The 25,432-nt window shown below is 37.9% G+C and overlaps 4 protein-coding genes across 5 annotated transcripts; 2 read left to right on the top strand and 2 right to left on the bottom strand.

Moving 5' to 3' along the window:
• Positions 1–32: 32 nt before the first annotated feature.
• On the top strand, positions 33–25,151 carry LOC120415328 (DNA/RNA-binding protein KIN17). 2 transcript variants are annotated; one of them, XM_039576816.2, is made up of 2 exons: positions 33–1,159; positions 24,865–25,001. In XM_039576816.2, the coding sequence occupies exon 1, from the start codon at positions 142–144 to the stop codon at positions 1,147–1,149; it is 1,008 nt and encodes a 335-aa protein (XP_039432750.1). In that variant the 5' UTR covers positions 33–141; the 3' UTR covers positions 1,150–1,159; positions 24,865–25,001. The 2 variants fall into 2 exon arrangements, with proteins under 2 accessions (XP_039432750.1, XP_039432749.1); XM_039576815.2 differs by lacking the exon at positions 33–1,159 and adding an exon at positions 22,038–23,139 and having other exon boundaries at positions 24,865–25,151.
• On the bottom strand, positions 7,759–13,264 carry LOC120415329 (7-methylguanosine phosphate-specific 5'-nucleotidase). Its single transcript, XM_039576817.2, has 3 exons — positions 12,231–13,264; positions 8,301–8,727; positions 7,759–8,242 (listed from the first exon to the last, which is right to left on the bottom strand). Exons 1-3 carry the CDS (start codon positions 12,593–12,595, stop codon positions 8,126–8,128), a joined length of 909 nt encoding a protein of 302 aa, XP_039432751.1. The 5' UTR covers positions 12,596–13,264; the 3' UTR covers positions 7,759–8,125.
• LOC128093030 (small integral membrane protein 8) lies at positions 16,165–16,470 on the top strand (the record flags this gene model as incomplete). Its single annotated transcript, XM_052708433.1, is given in 3 exon segments — positions 16,165–16,215; positions 16,217–16,234; positions 16,293–16,470. Coding segments are annotated over 3 exon segments (225 nt in total), but the record flags the coding sequence as incomplete, so codon positions are not given.
• On the bottom strand, positions 16,530–17,947 carry LOC128092945 (zinc finger protein 771-like). The gene is made up of 2 exons (XM_052708154.1): positions 17,688–17,947; positions 16,530–17,633 (listed from the first exon to the last, which is right to left on the bottom strand). Exons 1-2 carry the CDS (start codon positions 17,877–17,879, stop codon positions 16,530–16,532), a joined length of 1,296 nt encoding a protein of 431 aa, XP_052564114.1. The 5' UTR covers positions 17,880–17,947.
• Positions 25,152–25,432: the final 281 nt, after the last annotated feature.

The raw sequence follows: 25,432 nt of genomic DNA, 5'->3' as shown, positions 1-25,432 counted from the left end.
AGAAAAAAATTAGATCACATTCAAATTCAAAACAAACAAGGTGCGGACATCAAAACAAAATCAGCTGATTGTGTTTGGAATCGCGTTTTTCGGAAGTTTCTTCGCGATTTTTCAAAGATTTTAAATTAAAATTAACTTAAAATGAGTAATATTATAGAGATATCGCCAGATTTTGACTCCGTTTGTCGATGTTGCTTAAAATCCGAAGAATTAGTTGAAATTTATCGCGATGGCACCGATTTAAACCCGGTTCTAGAAGAAGTGATTTTGCCAAGCTACATTTCCGTGAAAGTGGACGATTTATTCCCGAACTATTTGTGCACAAACTGTCTAGACTGCCTCCGGCAGTGGCATCGGTTCCGTAGTAAATGTGAAGAATCTAGTCGGATCTTGGAAGGGTTGTTGAACGAATGCCAACTTGAGATTCTCGAAGATCCGGATTCGGTTGCAGAAGAAATCGAACCAAAAGATGTTAAAATTGAGGAAATATTTCTTGAAGAGGAGCTGGACAGCATTCCGCCTGACTCGCCCGATGAAGATCAAGACGATGAGCCCTCCAAAACAAACTCCACCTCCCGGAAGTGTCCAATTTGCAACATCCCAGTCCCTCGCGGCCTAAAGGAGCACCTCCTAACCCACGAAGATCCGACGGGGCGCCCATTCCGGTGCGACCAGTGTGATAAAAGCTACTGCCGGAGCGCAAACCTGCGACTCCACCGCGAGAAGGAACATCTCCAAATCCGGTACCCCTGCCCGGTCTGCGGGAAGGTCTTCACCACCAAGGACATTCTGGCCGTGCACCAGAAGCTGCACGATTCGAACCGCCAGTACCGGTGCGAGCAGTGCGGCCAAACGTTCAACTCGAACAAGTACTTGTACAAACACCAGCAGAAGCATCGCGGAGAGCGGAAGTTTGTCTGTTCGTACTGCGGCAAGGCGTTTATGGTTGGGGAATACCTCAAGAATCACCTGCGGATTCACACCGGAGAGAAACCGTATCCTTGCAAGCAGTGTGGCAAATCGTTTCGCATTTCGAACCAGCTGAGGCAGCACATGCGAACGCATTTGCCCAAGGGGGAACGTGTTGCGTTCGGGAAGGAGCGGAGCGTGGACGATTCGAAGCAGGAAGTTGACGATGATGAGCTGTAGAGGAGCGTTGGTGAGTTTTTATCACTTTTGTTTTTTTTTTTGAATGCTTAAAAAATTGTACACCATCATTAAAATTGCTGTCTAATCATTTGAACGGAACGAAAAGAACATTCCCGTTGAACTTTTTGTTCAGTTTCTGTTAAGTTTTGCTAGCTAGGTAGCTGCAAAAGTTTAACTCCATGTATCATGTCTCGTATATCACTTTTGATGCCTCGATTCGAAAGTCAAACTTATACATTATTCATCAAATTATTGAGCTTTTAAAAAATGTGTGGAAATTTTAAACAAAATTATTTAATCCAGCTGTGAAATTGAAGAAATTGAAATTACAACTTGTAACAAGCCATGGTGTACTTTACACCAATCCAATTTTTTAGCCGAGAATATTTTAAATTAATAAAAAATATACAAAATTTAAAATATTTTCAAACGAGCTCTTATATGCGAAAGGCTGATACGGAGATCGAATGGAACGCAAAACTCCATATTAAAAACGGCCAAGAAACGGTCAAGGAAAGGTTCACGAAAAGATTCTTCTTAAGCGGTACGCAGCTGAAAAGAAACAGATACGGAAAATCTGGTAGAAAAAATAAATAATCAAAACTTTGACAAGTTAAACAAAAATTTAAAAAAACAGAAATTTAGACATTTTTAAATTTTTATTATTTTTTTAAATTTTAATTAAAAATTTAAAAAATAAAGAGAAATCAGAAATTCATAGATTTAAAATACTAACAAATATATCAAAAATAACAAAAAAATACAAATAACAAAAAAAAAACTGAAAATTCCAAAGCTTAAAAATTCAAAAATGTTCATCAACAATTGAAAATTTCAAAATAGAATAAAAATTTAAATTGAGAACTTCACAATTTAAGAATTATTTTTTTTAGAATTTTAGGCTTTTAAAATTTTAGAAATTTAAACTTTTTATATTTTAGAATTTTAGACTTTTAGAATTTTAGAATTTTAGAATTTTAGAATTTTAGAATTTTAGAATTTTAGAATTTTAGAATTTTAGGATTTTAGAATTTTAGAATTTTTTCAATTCAATTAGTGTTTATTAGTAAATAATCAATTTACAATTTAGTGTTTCTTCCCTGGGCCTTGTAAAGTCAAGGGGCATGATTTGATCCTAGTGCATTAGTTAAAATTTGGGTATACATTCTTTTTTATAAGCACTATGGACACCACTTCATGCTACGAGAACTCGCTTTGCCGCAGCCCCAGGGCTTAAGCGTTGACCGATAAGCTGTCTTCGTGAACTAGGTAGTTCTCCGATAGTGAAAATATCACAATTGCACAAGACACCGCTGCTTCTGTGACTTTTTCACTATCACAATGTGGGATTTAGGTTGGGACTTCAGGATAGTACAATTGAGTTGTTGCTTAGCATTAGCATTTAAAATAAATCTGTATCCTTTACAAATCTATTTGATGTTAAAGTTAGTTAGTTAAGTTAAAGTAATGCTGTCAATAAACTTTGATTGATGTAGAATACTAGGCATTCTTTTATGTCAAATTGTCCATAGAGTCTCGATCAATCATCAATGTAATGATATCGGACAAAATTCGTTGATCTGTTGAACTAACGGTTTTCGGATTATGATTGTATCGACCATTGTTGCGAATCGAGGAACTACGGATTTTTTGACGTAAATGGTCATTTCTTTTTCAAATCGAAGTTTCTATCCTATTTGTATATCAGTTCATAAATTTTTATTTTTTTGATAGAAGTAGTGCTATAACAGGTAAAGGAATGTTTAGTTTTGAACATCAAGTTTAGAGGATTTTAGATTAAAATTTAGATTTTCAATCCAAAGTAGTTAGCAAATGAATATTTGGACTTAAATGAATAATTGAATAAGTTGGACTTATTAATAACACACAACTGTGCATTTATTCTAGAGTCAGATCCATACAGCGTCAGTGTTTATTTGGTCGAAGTGTACTAATTCATTGGCAGATCTGATTCTAGTTGTAATGTACGACAAGACTACTGACGGACGTGACAGGACGAGGGCCCAGTTTAGAGGTTTCGACATCAACGATGTGCGGCTGAATCACCCTCCCAAAAAAAAAAAAAAAAAAAAAAAAAAAAAAAAAAAAAAAAAAAAAAAAAAAAAAAAAAAAAAAAAAAAAATTACAATTTAGTGTTTCTTATAACCTAATAGAGTTTTGGAGTTCCTTTCAACTATGGTTTACACTATAATTCATTTAGATGTAATTGGATATTCTAACAATGGATTTGGCAAGAGAAGGAAAAATAAAAAAAAAAACCTTCGAGATTTGCTAAGGAAAAGGATAGAAATAGGAAAAGCTTAAAACTAAATCACAGTTTGTATTGTCTGTTGACGTCGAAAAACTTCGCTGCACAAGGCAGCTTATCCGTTGTAGATGTACTTCATCATCAGCTCACTGAGAGCTTGGAATTGTTCTGCCTTGTTTCGGCAGGCACGAAAGCGCGTGAGCATCTCTCCAGCAAGGGCGAAAAACTCAGGAAGCGTGAAGAGATCATCACCAGTAACATCAGCTTGTCCCGGGGGAGTACCGACGCCAGAAGCGGCTACTCTAGCGTACGATTTTAGAATTTTAGAATTTTAGAATTTTAGAATTTTAGAATTTTAGAAATTTTAGGATTTTTGAATTTTAGGATTTTAGAATTTTAGAATTTAGAATTTTGGATTTTTTAAATTGTAAAATTTTATTCCAGGATTTTAAACTATAGAATCTTAGAGCTTTATTTTTTTAAATAAAAAAAAAATCGATCTCTTAGCTTTTTTGTAGGTTTTTGTCAATTCCTACATTTTTGGACTATTAAATTTTTGAATTCTTAAATTTTTGTTTTTTGATCATTTTGATTTTCTAATAATAATTTTATTTATTTTTGTCAACGCAGGAAAACTCATATTAAATTGTTTTCAGAAGATTTGATTTTCTTGAAATTTTGGAAGTTTTTTGGAAAAAAAATTTGCCCCCTGATTTTTCGGTCCGATTTTGACATTTGAATAAATTTAAGAATTACAAAACATATATAATTTTAAAATTTTCAAATGCTTGATTCCTTAAAATTTTATTAAATCTTTAATTTTCGAGTTTTTTATTTCCTAATTTTCTTATATTTTAAGTTTTAGAATTTTTTAATTTTTGGTTTTTTTTTGTACTTTTACCGCTTAATATAAATAAACGCAAAAATTGTATTACAAAATACATTAGAAACACTTCGATAACCTCAAAAGTTTAAAAAAAACATTTAAAGCAAAAAAACAAATTTGAAATTTCAAGCTGAAATTTAAAAAATGCATGGTTAAATCAAGCACCTAATGTTTGATTTTTATTCAGACAGATTAATTCAAGCAAAAAAAAAGCCAATGTGAGTTTGCAAACAAAGAGTGTATCCTGCTCAGGCTCACTCATAATAGGGCGAGGTTCCCGTAAGGAATCGGAAATATCTCCAGTAAAATATGAACATATTTTTCCTTGTTCTGGCAGTCGTTAAAAATGAAGACATATCTCGATCTTCTGACATTTTAACTCATCTTGACAAAGATTAGAGAAATATTTTACTCCAATTTGGTCAATGGACCACTAGACATTTAAATTCTTGGTTGAAATTTATAAATAGGCTGAGGAAATTTATGAAATGATCATAATGATTGAATTATTATTTTTGTTTGAAAATATAACAACACTATATTTTACACTAAACACAACCTAAATGTTGTTGTTATGAATTAATCTATTTCTGGCAGCTTTAACCTTCTTGCAGGCCAAGGATTGATACCTAAGAGCAGGCCTGCAAAAAGTTTTCAACCCAGCGTACACATGAAGCAAACCAAAATGTCAGTTCACTGCTAGCATGTGACTGCAAGCCTACTGTGTCTATTCAACCACTGCCGCCTGACTCGTGCCGGTCGGCTGCTGGAGAATGAGAGACGTGAAAAAATTAGCTACACTCACTCAATTCGTGTCATATGACTGACTCGTAAAATCCTCTTTAAACACTATTTTGACTATTTTCAAACAATTGAATGATGGTAGACTGTGCAAAACACTTAAAACAACCATAACTTATATTCAAAATAACATTTCCACGCATAAATACGAACTTTTTGTGTAAAAACTTGTTTCTTTATGTGTGTGCGTGCAACGTCGAATGAGCGTTGGTCGACTACTGCCTCGCATAGAGTTATCTACGTGCGCATGTATTGCGTGTACGTACACGAAAAAAGTGAGGTTAAATTTTGTACCAGGCAGCAAAACAAATGGTGTGCTAGTGTGTGTGAGATCGGGCTTAGATAGCTCTATTGCAGCTGCTCAATGAGCTAGGGCACTCACGACTGCGCCGGGTTTGTTTATGTCACGGTTTTGCGGTTCAGTGAATGGATCTCAAAAATTCGTGTCAGAGTCGCCGATTTTCGCGTCATGACCCCTGACATTTTCAGCTCTGCCTAAGAGCATGCAATGGCACTGACCTTGTTGCGTGCTCTTCGGTTGACGTCCACGTAAGGAACATCCTGGAAGGAGCGCAACTAACTACATCCGTAGTTCTGTTAGATCATCCGAATTATCTTGATCAGAACAGTATAGCTCTGGTTCCTTGCGAGTGTCCTATTTTCTTACCTCCACGTTGGCTTGGTTTTCATGATGACCTAGCTGGTGGCCTGTGGAAACGGATCGTAAACCTTTGACCACCGCGGGTCAGAGTCGAGACGGCTAAAAGAAAGGGGCGCGACAATGTGGGAATGGGAAGTAATTTGTGATTGTAGACGGTATTGTTTTGATTCGCAGTATGTTGAGTCAACTGCTGTGGATGTACCTGAAACATCGCACAACGGGGTTTCTCTTTTCTTCATTCTCAGCTACCACCTATCTCCTATTTTTATTTTGCTCTACTGATTCTCACTTCTCTTAACTGATTCTTCTATTTAATATCCATCATTTGATTTTGATTTTACTAACTTTTGATTCTCTTATCTCTCAAAGCTTTTCCACTCTTTTTTACCAATTGATACTGCTGTAACAAACTTTGTTTTTTTTTTCCTTAAAAATATACTTTTCCTTAATGTACTAGTAATATCAAGTCTATTTATCATTTGCCTAATCTTTTTTGATTTTATTGCGAATTTATTTATTTAAATAATTCTTTATCTTTCCTATAAATTACCATTACTATAATCTAAGCTTGTTTTGTATCTCTATTTATTAACTATTGTCTAATTTTACATCTAATACATCTAGCTTCTCATTTTTATTCTTTAAAATACGCTCATCATTCTCTTACTATTAATTCTTGATTTTTATAAAATAAATTCTCTGTTACTGTCTATTGTTTTCAATCTTCACCCTTTTTTTTCAAACAAGTGAGGTTGAGCCCTTACTCAATTTATGGAATGGTTAAAGGATTAACACAAATATTACTATTGTACTTTTGGTAAACTTTTATAACATGCTTAGGACCAAAAATTGTAACAAAACACCGCGACAAAAGAAATAGCAACATATAAACACGACTCAACACTAGGAAAGATTTCAGGAGAAAACAATACACAGTAAATAACAATTTGTTTTTGAATTCAAACTAAAATTGGGTCCTAAAATTAAGCTTAGATTGCTGATATTATTGTTCACAACGATAAAGCTCATTTTTCTGAGTAAAACGACCTTTTGTACGGCCACAAAGAGTTTAAAATGGATTTTTAAATCAATTTTGAAAAATTAACCTCGCGGTCCTTCTTGACAGAAAAGTTCCTACTTGACAGCTCTTTCCAAGGGGACCATAGTTGATCCATCGAAAAAAGGTTGTCTTGTCAACTTTTTTTTTTTTGCTTTAAAATAACAAAAAGTGATTAGAAATGGTTTTAAAGGGTGTTTTTTACCGTTGTACATAAAAATTTACATAGGGCTTTAGGACCCAATTAAAACAGTTTTTGCTTTAATGAAAGTTCATAGGCACACTATAAATGGTTAGGCGCTTATACTTACATCAAACCCTACGTAATGTACCACCCCCGGCCGAGTTAAAATGCGTAACCGGAAAAGAAGGTGTGCATGCCTGGCACGAACACTCAAAGCGTGTTCTAGCGTGCTGCTCGTACTGACTCAGAGCAAGGGTGAGATGTAGGTGTAAGGGCAGTGCGTGTTCGTCGGGAACCTGGTGCATAAGATCGGTCAAGGCCCGTTCTTACACTGAAAATTGCGAATTGCGAATTGCGAATTCTGGCAGCTTTAACCTTCTTGGCAACCCCAACACAACCTACATAACACATAAAAAACTGTAAACAGAAGCGTTTGTTACGGTATGTCCACGCATCCTTCTTCCCCTGTTGGTTCTGTGAAATGTGGTCCGTTCGCAGAATCCTCTCTGCGGTAAACACAACGCCGTAGGGCCGGCCGGTTACGGATGTTCTCGAATGTTCTGCTATTATTAATATTGACAAAAAGAGTGATCGGGGCGCAATATAACCAGTAAGACTTTCCAGCATGCTTTCATCGGACTGGCTGCGTTTGTGTTAGATTAGCCAAATCTGGATCTTTTGTAACCAGAAGCATCTAATTTGATCAATTCTTCCAAAAGTAGTATGTAAAGAACAAAAAAAAAACAATTGATGACGTTCATCACACAAAGACTTTTATTTGTGCTTCATTCACAGAGTGGATCTTCAACAGATAAATATATGTAAAATACATAATTTACTATAGATAATGCTTCTGCTTAAGTATCAACCAGTCAGTGTTAATTGTGTATTTGTATGTTTAGTGTCTGCAGTATTAATTCAATATGTTTTTGTTTAAATCTCAGTGTCATTTACTCTCAATATTATTGTGTCGACCTAGACTATTTCAAACCAAGCTATACGTAAACAAAAAAACAACGACAATGGCGGAATAAAAACACAACTTCACACGAACATAAACAGCCTTCCAGGAATTTACGATTATGAATTGATGAATCTTGTTTTGTGTTGCTGGCTTTTTACTTGTGAGATTTATTCTTCACCATCTCGACGATCGTTCGGGGCACGTCCATGGTCTGATCATCGATCAGCACGATGTCGAAGGTGTCCATGTACCGGGGCAGGTTCTGTTCCGGCTGCGGGAAGAAGCTTTGAGTTATCGTTATTTAAAATGAAAATAAAGCTTAAACTCACATGATCAAAGAGGAACCCAATTTTGAGCACGTGCGACGAGGACGGAATTCCGTCGGCCATTCCGGCATCACCCAGCGAGTCACCCATCACGATCACGTGGTCCCGGTCGTGCACCAGGTCGTAATAGTCCGTCCCCTTCAGCGCCGTCTCGTTCTTGTTGAACGTGTGAATCATTTTGTCCTGGAGGCCGTTGAGCGTTCCGTCCGGGTTGTACTGCAGGAAGTTCGAGATGACCTTCACGTTCGGGTACATGACGTTGGCCTGACGGAGGACGGATATCACGGAATCGCCCAGGCCGGCGGAGAACACCAGACAAGGGACACCGAGCTGGTCCAGATCGTAGAACATTTGCGGAGTTCCGTCCCGGAGACCGTCCTTGAAACGTTTGGCCACCTCGGCGATTTCCTCTTGAGGAAGCGGGAAGCCTCTGAAAATTGAAAGAAAAATTAATTACGATGGTAACGTTCTCGCAGTCATGTGCGCGTGGAGTGTAACAACAAGTTTGCGTGAAATTAAAACATAAACAAACTATCGCTAGAATGTGCCTGCATTCTGATTGCTGTCATAACTATACTGATTAGATTACATCAGGGAACGAATAAAAACGTTCAGCGTGTTCAGTTGCCCCGATCAATGCACCGCACTTTCGCAGAGGAAACATGCCTATTCCCAGCAGTCTTAGCGGTCTTGTCTGAATGATGCTCGATAATACGGAGTTTACCTTAAAATCTACTGAAACCAAGTAAACCAACCAGTAGAGCAGTTTTTTGTGAACATTTCTGTTTATTTAGATTTTTACCAAAAGTTATTCCTATTACTTTTTCAAACAAATTAGAAAAATATTTCCAAACCCTATTTTAGGCAGTCGGGAGTGCACTGTCTTCCTCGCGATTGGTATACTCGTTTTGTTTTAATAAAACTTTAGGGAATGCTAAAACATAAACATTAAATTTGTACATAAAAACAACTAATCGTTGCACACAACCTAATAAGGTAAGGGTTCGCCCAACAACAAAGTGACAACAGTTTGTAAAAATCAATCGAATTACGTGATTTTTAATGTTTAGTGAATTTACTATGAAATTTGGTTACAAAAGGGTGCGGTTACAAAATTTAATAAAATTCGTTGCGTTATACTTGAATTAACCCTCCCGGAAATTATGTTATTGAATAGGGGCCATCCATTAATCATGTGATTACTTTTTTTGAAGTTTCAGACTTTCTTTTCCCATCTTGTGGACATCTGTCAATACAAAAAGGATTTTTTTTACGAACGAAGACAACCGCCAACCATCAAAAACCCCCTTGACCCCACAACCTTAAAGTGTCCACGTGATTTATGAATGACCCAAAGGTAACGATGTAAAAGCAAAGGAAGGATTCAAAGGTTTATGGTATTCGACGTATGGACGGGAAAACTTACACAAGTTCGAAAAAATGCTTGGCTTGAGATAAACTTAAAAACCTTGACATTACCATTTAGTACATCTAAATACCTACAATATGGAAATAAAAGAATAATTATTCGATTTTATTTCTTGGAAAACTCGGCGCTTTAAGAAAAATGTTTTAAAATATCGTTTTTATTTCACGAATTTAGAAAAGCTATTATGAAAGTAACCTAACCAACTTTTATAAAATTGTATCAAATGACCTAACAATAAATACCATGATTATTAAGCTTCAAGTAGTATGGAATCGAGGAAAAACATCCAAATAACTTAATTTGCTTTTAAAATTCCAGCCTCTGGTGTACATTGCCGGAGAATTTGTCGATAATTTTATCGGCGATAACCGACGAAAACTTATGTTACGTAACTTCACTGAACTCAAGCTTAATAATATAAGGAAACCGCATGTGATTCCATCGGGCACATTATGTTGGCATATCAGCACTTTGACAGCTTCTAAAAACCGTGTCCAACTTAAATCAAGTAATAATTAATTTTGCGAAAAAGTTTCTATCGAAAGTTTAGCAAATTAAGTGGTTGAAAGAGTGGAATGGATCCATAACACTCTACAACCCAACCCCGGTTCTAGGCGGGCTTCGATCTAAAAATTTGCCAAGAATCCATTTTCTACCAATTTTTGATTTTAAAAAAGCATTGAAAAGAAAAACTCTTAAAATTTAAGACAGTTTTATTGTTGGCAGTGTGACTTGTTTTATGTTGAATTTCTAATTTAATAGGCAGTCTGAATAGCTGACTAAGGGAGCGTTCTTTTATTACGTAACACAGTTAGCCCCTCCCCCCCGGGTGTAAAATCCGATTTTAAGCGTTACGTAATAAAAAACGCTCCCCAAAGTGGGGTCGCAAAACTCGATTTTGATGTTAAAAGAATTAAAAAAAACTTTTTTTTTCTTGTTTCGATTACCCGAATCACATACGGGACCATCCATAAACCACGTGGACACTTTTTTGGAAATCTCCCCCCCCCCCCCCCCCATCGTGGACAATTTCCATACAAATTAAATCCAGAGTTTTTTTTTTGAAAAGGACCAATAAACTATTGTCTTTCATATGTTTATAGGACCTAATCAAAAAAAACTCTAGAAATCTTTTTTGTATGGAGCGTGGATGGTCCCTCCCTACCCAATTTTTATTTACAATTTGCCCACAGGATTAGAGTTTTGAGTTAAAAAAAATAAGTATATTTTTTTAACAATGTATTTTTTTCAAAGGATTATTTCCAAAAACGACGGTACCTATGGGACATTGGAACCATCCATAAACCACGTGGACCCTTTTTTGAACCCACCCCCCACCCCCTCCCCCCAACGTGGACAATTTCCATACAAAAAAAATCTTTTTTGTATGGACCGTGGACAGATGCGGATCTGTCAAATCGTCTGTTAGACAATCGCTGATCGCTGAGAGTGAGTGAGAAGGAAGATAGGAAAGTTTGAATTCGGGGTGGCACGTCAGTTCGTCAGTGGTAATACTATCCAAAATAGATACAAAAGGGCGGACCTTTCAGTGTTCTATCAACTTGATTCATTATTCATACCATCAGATTGAGTAGTCAGTCATAATTCAGGGCACTTATGTGCTTATAACTTTTGATAGGGTTGTCAGATCTTCAATCTTTTGAACTCATTGAAAAGGTCTTTTAATTACCTATTCAACGACAGGTCGCATGATAGATCCGGACAACGTTTTCATCAAAATATCTGAGATCCGGCCTCTAAAAATTACATAAATAACACTTAAGTGCCTATAACTTTTGATAGGGTTTTCAGATCCTCAATATTTTGAGGTCGTTGGAAAGGTCTTTCGAATACCTTTCTAAAAATGTATAACATGACGGGGTTTCTTACAAAAACCACCCTTTTTACAATCTTCCGGACTTTTGCTAAAATCGTTTTTTTAGCGTAACTTTTGAAGTACTTAACTAAACTTTATAATTTTCAATAGCGACATATGGGACTCCAAGACGGATCGAATGAGACCAAAACGGTCCAAATCGGTTGAGCCAGTGCCGAGATAATCCACTACAAATTTTTTTTTATCAACATCCCACCACACACACAGACATTTGCTCAGAATTTGATTCTGAGTCGATATATATACATGAAGGTGGGTCTAGGAAGTCAAATTAAGAATTTTGTTTTTCGAGTGATTTTATAGCTTTTCCTCAGTAAGGTGAGGAAGGCAAAAAATGAGTTGAATTACAGGGCATTTGATACTGTCAATAATTTTTAATGAGATTGATGGTGGACGGCTTCACATAACGTGTGTGACAATTCATATCTGATTTACCCCAGCTTTCTCCGAACAGCAAGTCTGAGAAATCATTGCCACAAATAAATAATGCGTGGTATTTCCAGTTCCGCTAGCCCCTATATTAAAATTGTTGCGCTTAAAACGTTCCGAGTTTATTCTTGTCCAACACTGGTTCTACCCTCCCAACCCTTATGTTTGCACTACTCACTTGAGCAAATCTCCCGTCTTGGTCCACCACTCGATCATGTACCGCACCTTGTCCTCCATCGGCATGTGCGGATCGATCTCAATGGGCCTATACTTGTGGAACAGCTTCTTCGACTCCTCCAGCACACTCGCCGGCAGCGACCTGCACTCGTTGAACATCCCGAAGCTGGTCAGAATCTTCTCGCCGTTCGTCAGCCGCTGCTTGGTGATTGTATAATCAAAGTCCGTCACGACCTGGAGCTTTTCGGTGCCGCCCGCGACCAGCTCGTTCAGCATGTGCTCGACCTTGTCCGGGTCACGAATCTTGACGTGGTCCCGGTTCAGCAGAGGGACCTCACTGAGTCGGAATCGCTGCTGGCCAACCATTATGCCACGACGCACCTCCACGACCAGACGCTGCCAGAGGCGAATTTTGCTCTGTTTCGATGACAAACTCAGCTGCAGCACCACGGTCGAGAGCGAGAGTGGCCACAGGTTTGAGGGTTTATTTTTAAGTTTCTAGCGTTGTTTATGTATGCGCGGGGGATGTTCTTCGTTAACCTCGACGACGATGCACTCACAGCTGAATCCGACTTTGCAGACAGTAGTAGGCTTGGATCCAGGTTGTTTACTTCGAGCAGATGTTTTCGCCTTGATTTGACTGGTCTGTCTGTCACCAAGCGCGATGACGATGAACTTTGTTTTGTTTTGGAAGAGTCGGGTGGCACCTTACTTCTCTAACACAATGGACACTTATCAGCGGTCGCAGTTGGCTTTGGTCGGAACACTGATAAGGGCGCTCGGCACAGGGCTTACTTTGATGAGTTGTTACAGATTACAATGAAGTCTTGAGCGCTGCACTAAATAGCACCTTTACAACAATTTTTCAGTCCAATTTGCGATGGAAAAAAAACGAAACTAAAACTTCGCAAAACTCAGCAAGGTGGGTGGCAGTCGTTCCACAGCGGAAACACAAAGCAGAATGAACTCTCCCGTCCTTTCAAAAATGTAAATAAATACACGAGAGCTGGATGGTTCTCTCTCCGTCGCGAACTGACCAAGTCCGCCTCTGAATGGAGGTGGGCTGCAGATGTAAAACTTGAAGGGAGAAAGATTATTCTCACCGCGCGTAAAAGTTCAGCAGAGAGGATTCATAGACAAGTGGAATATGCAAGGCGTCGAGCTGGAAAGTAAAAGAATTGAATTAATATTTATTAAAAGAGAGGATTTATTCGTTATTTTTACTATTTAAAACAAATCTAAACAATTTCATTCAAGTTTCGATGGGAATTACTATTTGCAAGTCTGGTTTTTTGATCAATCGCTCCGATAGGTCTGTGGAAAATAAACAACAACTACGTCTTTTAGGATGACCAGGAATGAGCGGATTCGTCTGGAGAACAAGTTTTCCGAAGATACCAGGTCGATTCGTTCAACCCTGGTCGGGCTAAACGGCAATGCATCCTGGGTCATCGGAAGCAACAGTTTTCCACAGAAAAAGTATCAAATTCAAATAAAAAGTTCGATTATCCGAAGTCCCATACAAACCATCGGATAAGCGAACTTCGAATAAATTTATCTACGTTACTGCTTGAACAATTCTCTACAAAACCGGTATTTTTTTTTTTAATTTTAATTTTTGTATTTTTTAATCCGGCTGAAACTATTTTGATGCCTTCGTTATGCCCAAAGAATCCATTTTGCATCATTAGTTTGTCCATATAATTTTCCATACAAATTTGGCAGCTGTCCATACAAAAATGGTATATGAAAATTCAAAAATCTGTATCTTTTGAAGGAATTTTTTTGATCGATTTGGTGTCTTCGGAAAAGTTATAGGTATGGATAAGGACTACGCTAAAAAAAATGATAAATTTTAATGATTTTTAATTTCACTTTTTGTCACTAAAACTTGATTTGCAAAAAAATTATCATGTATGTATGTATGTATGATCCGCATACCCGCAGGCAACTTGGTCCCGAAACACATGTGAGCGCTAGGTGAACAATTCGATCATCTTTTACTCCGTAATCTGTACACCCGCGTGCATTAGTTTTTTTTGCACGAATTTTAATGCTACAAATACCGGCGCATAGATCAAAATGGTTTCCCGCTTCCCTCCCCAACCGCCGGAAATTTGAAGCGGGTGTAGGGACACTTTGCATAGACGCCCTTGCTCCCATCACGTCACTGAGGGTATGGAGCGACGAGAAATTAATAAGCATGCCTCCCCAGTCGAACCTTCATTAGAGAAGCAGGCAATCCACAACTCACAGCGAACGACTAAGGGAACACCCTACAACGTATATAGTAATAATTTCAACTTGCATTCAACTTGCTCATCGACCGTAGAATCCTGGACCATTGAGCCTTCATCTTCGATCTGATTTTGCTGCTGGTTGGCACCGCTGACGATCGAGTTTTAAAAACCTGGCCACTGTTGACACCAATCGGAAGAGCACGCGAAGCTCGGACAAACTTTTAATACAGAAATTCCGGAACGAGCTAAACTTCCCGACGAATTCACTTTTGCCAAAAAAAATCTATGACAAAAAAACGTCATCGGAAAAAACGCATCCGATCTCGCGCACGGCTTACTTCGATCTCGAGTCAAATGAAACTCAATTGATTTGCAAAAAAAAAATATATATATATCATCACATCAAATGCCAACCTTTCAGAAATTTTACGAATGTGCAAAACTTCTTTGGGGATCATCCATAAACCACGTGGACACTTTTTTGGGAATTTGCGAACTGTCACTTTTTACACTATCAAAACAAACGTTTGGTAGTGTGTGTGAACTCCGTGTAAACAGGGTGTCAAACTAAAAAGTGGCCACGTTCGTTTGACAACAGTTGGTGTCAAACCATCGGGGTTTGAGTGAATAGCCATTTTTAGGTATTTTTTTTAAATATTTGCAGTTATTGATTTTTTTAATTAGTGCTCATGTTTGCCCCAAAAATATTTTTGAAAAGCTGAGAAAATTCTCTATATTTTGCTTTTTTTTAACTTTGGTGATACGACCCTTAGTTGCTGAGATATTGCCATGCAAAGATTTAAAAACATTTAATATTGAAATGGTAGTCTTGATAAAAAAAAGAAAATTCAGTGTTTTTTTTTTAAAGGACCAATAAACTATTGTCTTTCATATCTTGACTTTTTTTTGATAAGGTCCTATAAACAAACGTAAACATTGAGTGTATCCCGCTTACTCCGATGGACTTTGACATAAGGTGTGAAAGGGATACACTCAATGTTTACATTTGTTTATAGGACCTTATCAAAAAAAAGTCAAGATATGTTTATGAGACCCAGCAAAAAAAAAAAAAAAAACTCTAGAAATATTTTTTTCGAAAAGATCGGAAAAATTAACAAATGTTTTATATTTTAACATTGAAAATCGAACCATTAGTTGCTGAGATATCGACATTAGAAAATGATGGGTTGTTTGGGTGAGACTTAGAAAACATCAATTTTCCTGTTTTTAAATCTTTTGCAAATCTATGCAAAATTTATATCTTCTAATAACAAAAAAAAAAGCATCACAATGATGGCATTCACATTCTGTATAAAAGGTGTAAAATGATGGGCAAATTACCTTTTTTTTTTAAAAAAAATCTTTATTATAGACTATAGAGATTGGGTCCTAAATTAAGCTTAAGGTAAAAGTTCTAGGATACGCCCTAAGCAAGCGTCACGATCATTGACATAAAGTGGGTTTATTTAGCCCAATCAATCCGAATGTATCGTAACAAAAGTTTCAAACTGTACGATAGATAACCATTTTGCCCTACTAGAGAGAACGTTTCTCAAGGGATTTTTTTTGTTTACTTCTGTCATTCATTCAATCAGTTTGTTTTGATATTTTTTGCGATTCCAAAACAATCTCCCAGGGTGATTATTCAACACGGTGTCTCCCTCTAAAAAATAACTCAAAAACATCCGCCCCTGGCGACGGCATCCGGTCGATGCGCTCGACGAACGTGTTCCGTGCGATCAACTTTGAGCTGTACGCGAAACCGGTGAGACATTACTTTATAGTTTGGTAGTTTACAAAGTAATTTTCTGACTATTTTTTAGAACGCAATTATAATGGGAATCGGCCTGGTGGCCATCGGAGTCACCTTCGGCTACATCGCGTACATGCGGTCCAAGTACGAGGGTCTGGGCTATTACACCGCAATTCAGGAGGACGGAAAGGAGGTGTTTGTAAAAAGAAAGTCAAAGTGGGAATAAAGTAATTTTTTAAGGTAGAGAAGGGACTGTTTCGAAGAATTGATGGATCAGAAGATGATTTACCTTGTGATAACAGTTTAATTAACCTTCAGCCTGATGCTGCCCGCGAGCCACGTGCCGATCCAGCGACTTTTTGTTGGCGTACGCCACTGGACAGAGCTTGCACTTGAATACTTTGGCTTGCGTGTGGGATCGCATGTGTTGCTTCAGGTGGGTCGACGTTCGGAAGCTTTTATCACACGATCCGCAGGGGAAAGGCTTTTCTCCGGTGTGAATTCGGGCGTGCTGTTTCATGAGTTCCTTAAAGCGGAACGTCTTGCCGCAGTCTTCGCAGGTGAACCGCTTCTGTTCATGCACGGCCATATGTTTGAGCAAGTAGACTCGCTGCAGGAACGTCTGACCGCAGTGCTGGCAGCGGTGCTGCTCGTTGGAGTGTAGCTTCTTATGGACGCGCAGCACGTCCCGGCTGACGAACTGCTTTTGGCACACCTCGCAAGCGTAGCGGATGTTCTGGTGGACCTGTCGGATGTGATCGGCGAGTGTCTTCTTGATCGAGTACGATTTGTCACACTGGGTGCACTTGAAGGGACGTCCCTCGGGGTCCGAGTGGCGCAGCAGGTGATGCTTCATCTTGACTTTGACCAGAACGCCACAAATTGGACATTGTTGAGGAGTTGCTGACTTTGGGGCAGGTTCTTCAGGTCTCTTCCTCTTTCGACTTATCGTCTGCGGCTCGACAACATGCTTCACTTCCTCCTTTTCGTCAAATCCGATAAACTGTTCCGATTCATTCGACTCTTCTTTAGTCTCGATCAAGATCTCCTCCCTCAACGGCAGTTCAAACTCCTCGTCGATCGTCTCAATGATCGTCACGTCCTCAACCGTCACGTTGTCCGGCAAATTGTGCACGTACTCAATCTCGTAAACATCATGGTCTTCAGGATACACCTTCTCCTGCGATTCCTCCTCAAATCCCTCATAACTTACGTCGTCCTCATCTTCCTCGCTGGCGAGCGCCGGATCGACCTTGATCGCTCCAACATCGACGACCAGCTGATCCCGCACCTTGAACAGCAGCTTGGTCGTCGCGCTAAACGTCTCTTGGAACCGGTTCCACCGAACCAAACTGTCCACGCACTTTTCACAGATACAATTTGGCAAACCGGCCTCATTCTCTGGAACAAACTAAGTCAAAATTTAAATTAAACCTAATTTAAGTCAGAATTCAAACAAGCAAACCTCCACAAACTGCTTCTCCAGCAGCTGGTCAATGTTGCGTTCGGCGTTGAATGTCTGGCGATCCTCGGTGAAGATCCGCAACAGCCCGCGGGTTTCGGTGCCGCAAAATCGGCACAGCTGCAGGCCAAAGTGTTGCTGCACGAACGCGATGCGCTTCTGCATCGCGTCGAAGCTTTCTGGCGGGTGGCTCATGGTTTGTGGGAAAAATAACTTAAATGAACTTGCTAACAAAATTCCCGGAAAAACCTTAAAAATTCGGGAATCTTCACCCTTACCAAAAATCATGATTTTTTGAGTTCCAAATCCCACTTTTCATACGAATTTTTCAGTTCAACCCATATAACCATTTTTATGGTTGTAGTACCTGAACTCGAAAAATCGTATGAAAAGTGGGATTTGGAACTCAAAAAATCATGATTTTTGCTAAGGGTGTTTCGAAACTGTTTGTAAACAAATAAAAAGAGTGTTACACGTTAAATCTCTTTTGCACGTTTTGTGTCAAACATTTTGTACACGTACACTCTCGTTCAGGAAAACTAAGATTTGTAGCAAGTTGAAACGATGAGGCAATCCAAACCTGTTTTTAAACCTAAGTTCTAATTCAACCCCGGAATCGAACTGCCGACCTTTGGATTGTGAGTCCAACTGCCTACCGAGATAGATCCCATATCCAGAGAAACATTTGGAAGGAGCGGTACGACATTGCTCTTACGGTCTTTCATTACACGCGTTTAAATGGGATGAAAGGCCGTAAGAGCAATGTCGTACCGCCCCTTTCAAATGTTGCTCCAGATATCAGGGTGGCCACCTCGGGAAAAAACCGGGAAAACCGAGAAAAACCCGGGAATTTATTCCACCGGGAGAAAACCGGGAAAAACTCGGGAATTCGACTGACAAACCGGGAAAATATTTTAAGTTTAGTTAAAATTCGACAAATTCCTCTTAAATTACTTCAACGTATACTTTTCTCTAATAGAATATTATTCTAGTTATTCTAAATGAAGAATTCGGGAAAATAATGTTTGAATTTGTGTAATAGACTCAAGCTACTAGGCTTTGGTTGTTTTTTTTTTTTACTTCTGATGAGTATTCCATGATGATTTTTGAAGTCTTATTTCAATAAGTATTGAATTTCATAAGCACAATAAACAATTTATTTTTGTTTTATTATGTATTTCAATATCAACTTGAGGGTGCACAGCAGCCAAGGAAGTTGTTGTCTTTCTATTCCAAAATTGTCAAACTTACGGATTTAACCCTTCATTGTAAAAAGAGTCAAAATCTGCTTTATTTTTTTTGTAGACAGTAACTTTAGGGAATAAATTACCGATAGTTCCCATAATTTCACAGATACCGAAAATCGTGGTGCAAAAAGCTTAGCTTGATGTGCGCGGTTAAAAATAAGAATACAGTTCAGACTGAATTATCCGAAGGCCGCGTTTAAAAAATAAAAAATATAAATATTGAAATAAAAAGCCACAGTTTCAACAATCCATGGAAAAAGTGTTTTAAAATGCATTTTACACTAGTTCAGTTGTTTTGCAATCATAAGTTTTCAAATAATGTAAAATTTGACGAAAACATACATTTTAGCGAAAAAAAAATAATAAACATCGAAAATTTTCAAAAATTTAAATGATTTTTAAATCAACCCAAACATGCTAAAAATGATTCTGAACGCAGGTGAATGGATCTAAAATTGATTTCAGTTGATTCCACTTAAATTTTCATTATAATTTTGAAGTTTTTTAAAAAATAAAATTTGCCCCCTGATTTTTCGGGCCAATTTTGAAGGGGGGAGACAAAAACTTTAAATAAAATTTGTACCAGCCTAAACTATTTTAAAATGATTTAGAATTATGAAATCCAAGATGGCGGCCAAAATGGCTGAAATGAAATATTGAAAAAATGCATTTTTAAATTTAATAGGCAATCAACCACTCAACAGTGACTAAAATTAAGTCGCTGAACTCGAATTTGATGTTAAAAGTAAGAAAATAAAAAAATACGAATTGTTTTTTATTGTTCAAACCTTCGGATAATCGAGACGGACTGTTTACAATTTTTACTGTAAAACATTTGGTGGAATTTCAAAAATCTGTTTTCAGTAGTATTTTATAAGATGATTTTTGGCTTTCTCAGTCAAACAAATTATTAAGGACAAATTGCTATGAAACTTTGTGCTTGTGTTTTTAAATCAGATTTGAGTACTTTTGTATAATTTTAAAATGTCGGAAATATTTGGTATTTAAGATATTTTTATATAGTTATTTGGGAATCTTTCAACATTTAAATGCCTATCAAATTGTGTTCAAATTCAGAACATTAGAAAAATGTTTTAAATTTAAATTTTAAATAAAATTTTCAGATATTTTAAAATTACAATATTTTCAGAGTTCAACTTCATAATAGTCATTTCAATACAAACAGTCACTTTTTATTTTGATTCAAACACAACAAATGATTTTTTGTTGTGTTTTATATAATTCTCATCTGAAAATTCCGTAAAAAAAGATAAACTGAATTTTGACTGTTTCGGTTGTGTTGTTCAGAAAATCGCAGCACGGTCAATTGATTTTTTACCATTCTGTGTTACTCAAAAATTTAAAAACATCCAAACATGTTTATTTTTTCTTTTTTTTCAATAAATTTGGCACGGCTCATACAAAGAATGTATCGAGAATTATGTTTATGTTTGCGCGATCTGGGAGTCGCGATGAGGGGTTTTTTTTGGACAGTTACATTTTTTCTAGAAATCATCTCATCAATACCTAAATCCTTGCCAAAGATACTTAATAGATCAGCAAAAAATGTTTTAAATTAACGATTGTTTAAATATATGGCACTTTTTCTCTGAAAGAATCGTTCTTCTTGAATTTACAAAAGATTTTTCAAAGAAAACTGAAGAGTATTTGCATAAATGTTGTTTTTTTTTGCAAATATTTTCTACCCATACTCATACCCAACATTGTAAATGCTTTTACCTGCTTTCCAGTAATAATTTATGTAATTCTTAAATTTAATACAAAACGATTTTTTATTGATTTTATGTTTAGAAAAATTGTGGAGCATGGAGAGGAAAAATCACAAGCATTATGGAAATTAAGGATTTTGACTAAAATCTGTTAAAAACGGCTTCTTACTTTTTGTACTCGATTTGGAAGCTTTCTTGAGAAATAAAAATATTGAACCAAATGTATACGTTGTGTATGCGTTCAAAAAGTATTATGATACTAACGTGAGTCTATAAAAAAAACATTGAAATTTGATTTAAAACTATTTGGAAAAAAATCTTCAGGCCTCGGGAGAAAACCGGGAAAAAACCAGGAAATTGAAAATCCAAAACTGGTGGCCACCCTGAGATATGCAGTGAGACGACTGGAGCTAACGACCTTAGAGATCCTTAATAGGGAGACTGGTCGAAGCAACGTTGCCAGATTATTTTATGGGAAATCTGTATTTTCTTAGAAATAAATCTGTATTTTATCTGTATCATGTCAAATTCGAAGCCATAGAAGATTTTTTTAGACTTTTCACAACAGATTTAAGCTTTTTAATCATATTAAAGCATAATTCAATTACTAAATTATTGACATTTTCAAATTAAATCATTTTTAAAAAATCTGTATATACAGATTTTTGTGATTTTTGGGATCAAAAAATCTTTATAATACAGATTTATCTGTATATCTGGCATGGCTGGGTCGAAGTGAATTTGACGTACCCAAACAGACCCGAGTTTGACGTATCCAAACGAGCATTTGCCTTTACGCCCAGCAAAACTTCAGATTGTCAAGGGAAACAGATTGGCCAATGTTTGACAGATCCAAATGCGCTGGACACCAAACGCCCTTTACGCCCAGCAAAACTGGCAGTGTTGCAAGGGTAAAACATACGTTGCCAGTGCCTTTTTATTTTGCATCGACCAATCTGTTGCCCTTGACAATCTGTAGGTTAGACCGGGGCCAATAGGTACTTCCCCGCCCGACGGAAGGCGTGACCAGACAAATCTTGTCTTGAAAAATGCCACCGGGATCGAACCTAGTCCAACTGAGGTGAGAGGCAACCACGCTTTCCATTACACCAACGGTCCCTGGCCCCGGCTAACTAAACTGCCATGGCCTGTCCAAAAATAGGAATTCTTAAGAGTGAATTCAAAAGTTTTTTTTTAAGTTTTTACAAGCTATGAGGTTTTTTTATGATTCTAGGACCTCTTTAAAAAAAACTTACTTTTTTGTATTAAATAAATTATAATCCCGGGAAACTAAACCTTTTTCGCAAACCTCATCATGTCACTTCAGCGTGTAAATTTGTTTTGAATTAAGCAACAACGAACGTCATATTTCGGAAGCCAATGTTTACAAATCGTTTTTGTGAAAGTTGGTGTAATTTCGCGAAATCGCAGATAAAATCTCTTAAAATTGTGAAATTCCTGATCGTAGTGTTTTAAAGTTCGTGACTGCGTCCGAGTTCCCTCCCGGCCACCGCCATGGGTAAAGGAAAGGCCGAGGTCGGTACGCCCAAGTACCTGGCCAACAAGATGAAGGCCAAGGGACTGCAGAAGCTGCGATGGTACTGCCAGATGTGCGAAAAGCAATGTCGAGACGAGAACGGCTTCAAGTGCCACACGATGAGCGAGTCCCACCAGCGGCAGATTATGCTGTTTGCGGGGAATGCGGGCCGCTTCATCGACAGCTTCTCGTCGGAATTTATGACCGGATATCTGCAGATTCTACGGCGCCAGTTCGGTACGAAACGAGTTGCGGCGAACAAGGTTTACCAGGAGTACATCTCCGACCGGCACCATCTGCACATGAACGCGACCAAGTGGCACTCGCTGTCGGATTTTGTCAAGTTCCTTGGCCGGAACGGACACTGCGTGGCGGACGAAACCGAGAAGGGATGGTACATCAGTTACATCGACCGCGACCCGGAAACGCTGGCCCAGCAGGAAAAGATGGCCAAGAAGCAGAAGATGGACAAGGATGACGCGGAACGGCTGGCGGAATTTATCGAGGAGCAGGTCAAGCGCGGACACAAGGAGGAAGAACCGAGCACTTCCGCGTACTCGGAGTTGAAGCGCGAAAACGAGGAGGAACCCATCAAGATAGCGCTGTCTCTGGGGTCCAGCTCAAAAATGGACATCAAGCCAATCAAGCTGGAGAAGCGACCGCTGGAAGTGGCCGATGAGTTCAAGAAGGAAAAGAAGCACAAACCGGGAGAGTTTAAAAAGCCGTCCGCGCTGGATGAACTCATCAAAGAGGAGGAAAGGAAGAAAGAGAAGAACAACCGGAAGGATTACTGGCTGGCGGAGGGAATCGTGGTCAAGTTGGTGGCGAAATCACTCGGCGAGAAGTACTACAAGGAGAAGGGTGTCGTGACGGAAGTGATTGACAAGTATCGGGCCAAGATTCGGCTGTTGGAGACCGGGGATAAGCTGAAGGTGGATCAGGTAAGTGGGGAAATTGTGGTTTTAAGTTGTATTCGCATTTTATGATATTTTTTAAATATTGGTTTTAAGAAATTTTTCTAAAGTTAAATCGAATTTAATTACAAAAATATTTTTTTAAGAGAGCTCTTTTTTCTAGATACGGTATTTGTCCCTATTTTGGGCCTACTAAGCCAAGCAAACTTTTAATTTGATGTATAATTCTCAACGGCTGCTACACTTTTAGTTTGATTTGAGAAAAAATTAACAATTTTAACCATTTTTGAAAATTTCCTATCAACTCACCTAAGAAACATAGAAGATTTTATTTTCTTGTTTCTGAGATAAACTGTTATTCTACGCATAATTGTCCCATGTCAGACAAAAAAATGTCATACTTAGATTTTTCTACCGAATTCGGCAAATTTTACCGAATTTTCAACTGCTGAACAGTTTGGTAAACTGAAAATTACCGAATTCGGTAAAAATCACCGGTAATTCAGTTTATTGTTGCTCATCGTACAACCGAAATTCGGTAAAATTTGTTCATTTTGACAGATGGTTTACCTATTGTTCAACTACCGAATTCGTTAAAAAAATCTAAGTGTGTAAGAACACAAAAATCGGTCGAAAATTTCAATCACGTTTTCCTTAAGGAGCTATTAGACTATGGCAAACAAGCAAACTCGCAGTTTTTTTTTGTGTTAGACAGTTTGCCAAACTCGCAAACAAAGCCAAATCAAGCAAAACAATGTAAATGGGCCAATGTCGAAGTGTAAACAAAGAGTCTATCCTGCTCACATCAGTTGATGTTTATTATGCGACCACCAAACCGAAGTGCGCATCACTTCTGTTGCGCGAAAAAATCTGTTGCGCCGAACTAAAATGTAGTGGTTTGTCGTTAGTGTGTACATCAGCCTGTGGCGCAACAGGCTTTGACAGGATGCGCTCGTATTTTGATTTTTGTCTGCTTTCACAATACATTAGGAACGAGCAGGATAGACTCTTTGTTTACACTTCGACATTGGCCGATTTACATTGTTTTGCTCGAAATGTATAGAGTTATTTACGTGCGCATGTATTGCGTGTACGTACACGAAAAAAAGTGAGGTTAAATTTTGTCCGGCCAACAAAATCAAGTGTTGCGCTAGTGTGCGTACGCGAAACGTCATAAAGCTCTATTCAGGGTGACGTTCCGCAAACAAACTGTCAAACTGTCAAAAAGTTTGTTTGTTGGCGAGGTTATTTGCCATAGTCTAATAGAGAGTTTAGTTTTCGAAAATGAGCCAATGCATAAGCATTCAAACAAACGCCAAAGCGGTCAGACATACTGCGTAAATCTTATCGCAGAGATGATTCGTTGAATAACAAGCCATATTTTCAATATTTGACTAAAAAAAGGTGTTTTAAAATTCATTTTACACTAGTTCGGTTGTTTTGCAATCAATAGTTTTCAAAAAAATTAAGACTTGACGAAAACAAACGTTCTAGAAAAAAAAACTTTTTGCGGTACTGTACATCGAAAATTTTCAAAAATGACATAAACCTTTTTAAATATTTTTACCAGCCTTATAGTTTTATTTTAGTGAGGAAGGCAAAACCACACAAAACAAGTGAACATAAAACATTAAAAATGAAAGAATAAAATTTTAAACAACATAAGTTTTTCGTTGAACAAAAGTTGCAACAACCGAATAAAACAGTTAAAAAGGTCTCTTTTCTTCCTTCATTTCACCCTTCCGTACACAGGCCCACCTGGAAACTGTCATTCCGTCAATCGGGAAGCAGGTGCTCGTGCTAAACGGCGGCTATCGCGGAAACACGGCCACCCTCAAGGAAATCGACACCGACAACTACTGCACGACGATCGAAATCGCGTCCGGCCCACTGAAGGGGCGCATCGTCAACAACGTTCAGTACGAGGACATAAGTAAGCTATTCGGCTAAGTCTACGAGCTTAAGCAAACAGAAGTGCGTAAGGAAGGAACTAGGTTAGTTGAAACGAAAGAAAAAATAAACCAATTTCAAACAAAAAAACAGCGCCACTCTTTTGCTTCAGTTATTAGTCTCCGAATGCCGGACAATTTGGTTATGGTTTAGTTGCTTTGTGGATTTCAGTTACTGTTACGCGACGACCGGCGACGACGCATGCGTTAAAATGTTTCAATTGCGCTTCCGACTTTACTTTGACTCAAATTGCACTCGGTGCCGCATTCTCTTTTGTGCGTTTATGCGCAATGTGAATCGATCGCCTACACTTGGACACCGCGGCAGCAGCACTTTACTTTGCGATGTTTTTGATCGGAAACGAACGCCG

Source organism: Culex pipiens, chromosome 2, assembly GCF_016801865.2.
Source record: "Culex pipiens pallens isolate TS chromosome 2, TS_CPP_V2, whole genome shotgun sequence".
Classification (NCBI taxonomy): Eukaryota; Metazoa; Arthropoda; class Insecta; order Diptera; family Culicidae; genus Culex; species Culex pipiens.
This window is presented reverse-complemented; position numbering and strand designations above follow the sequence as displayed.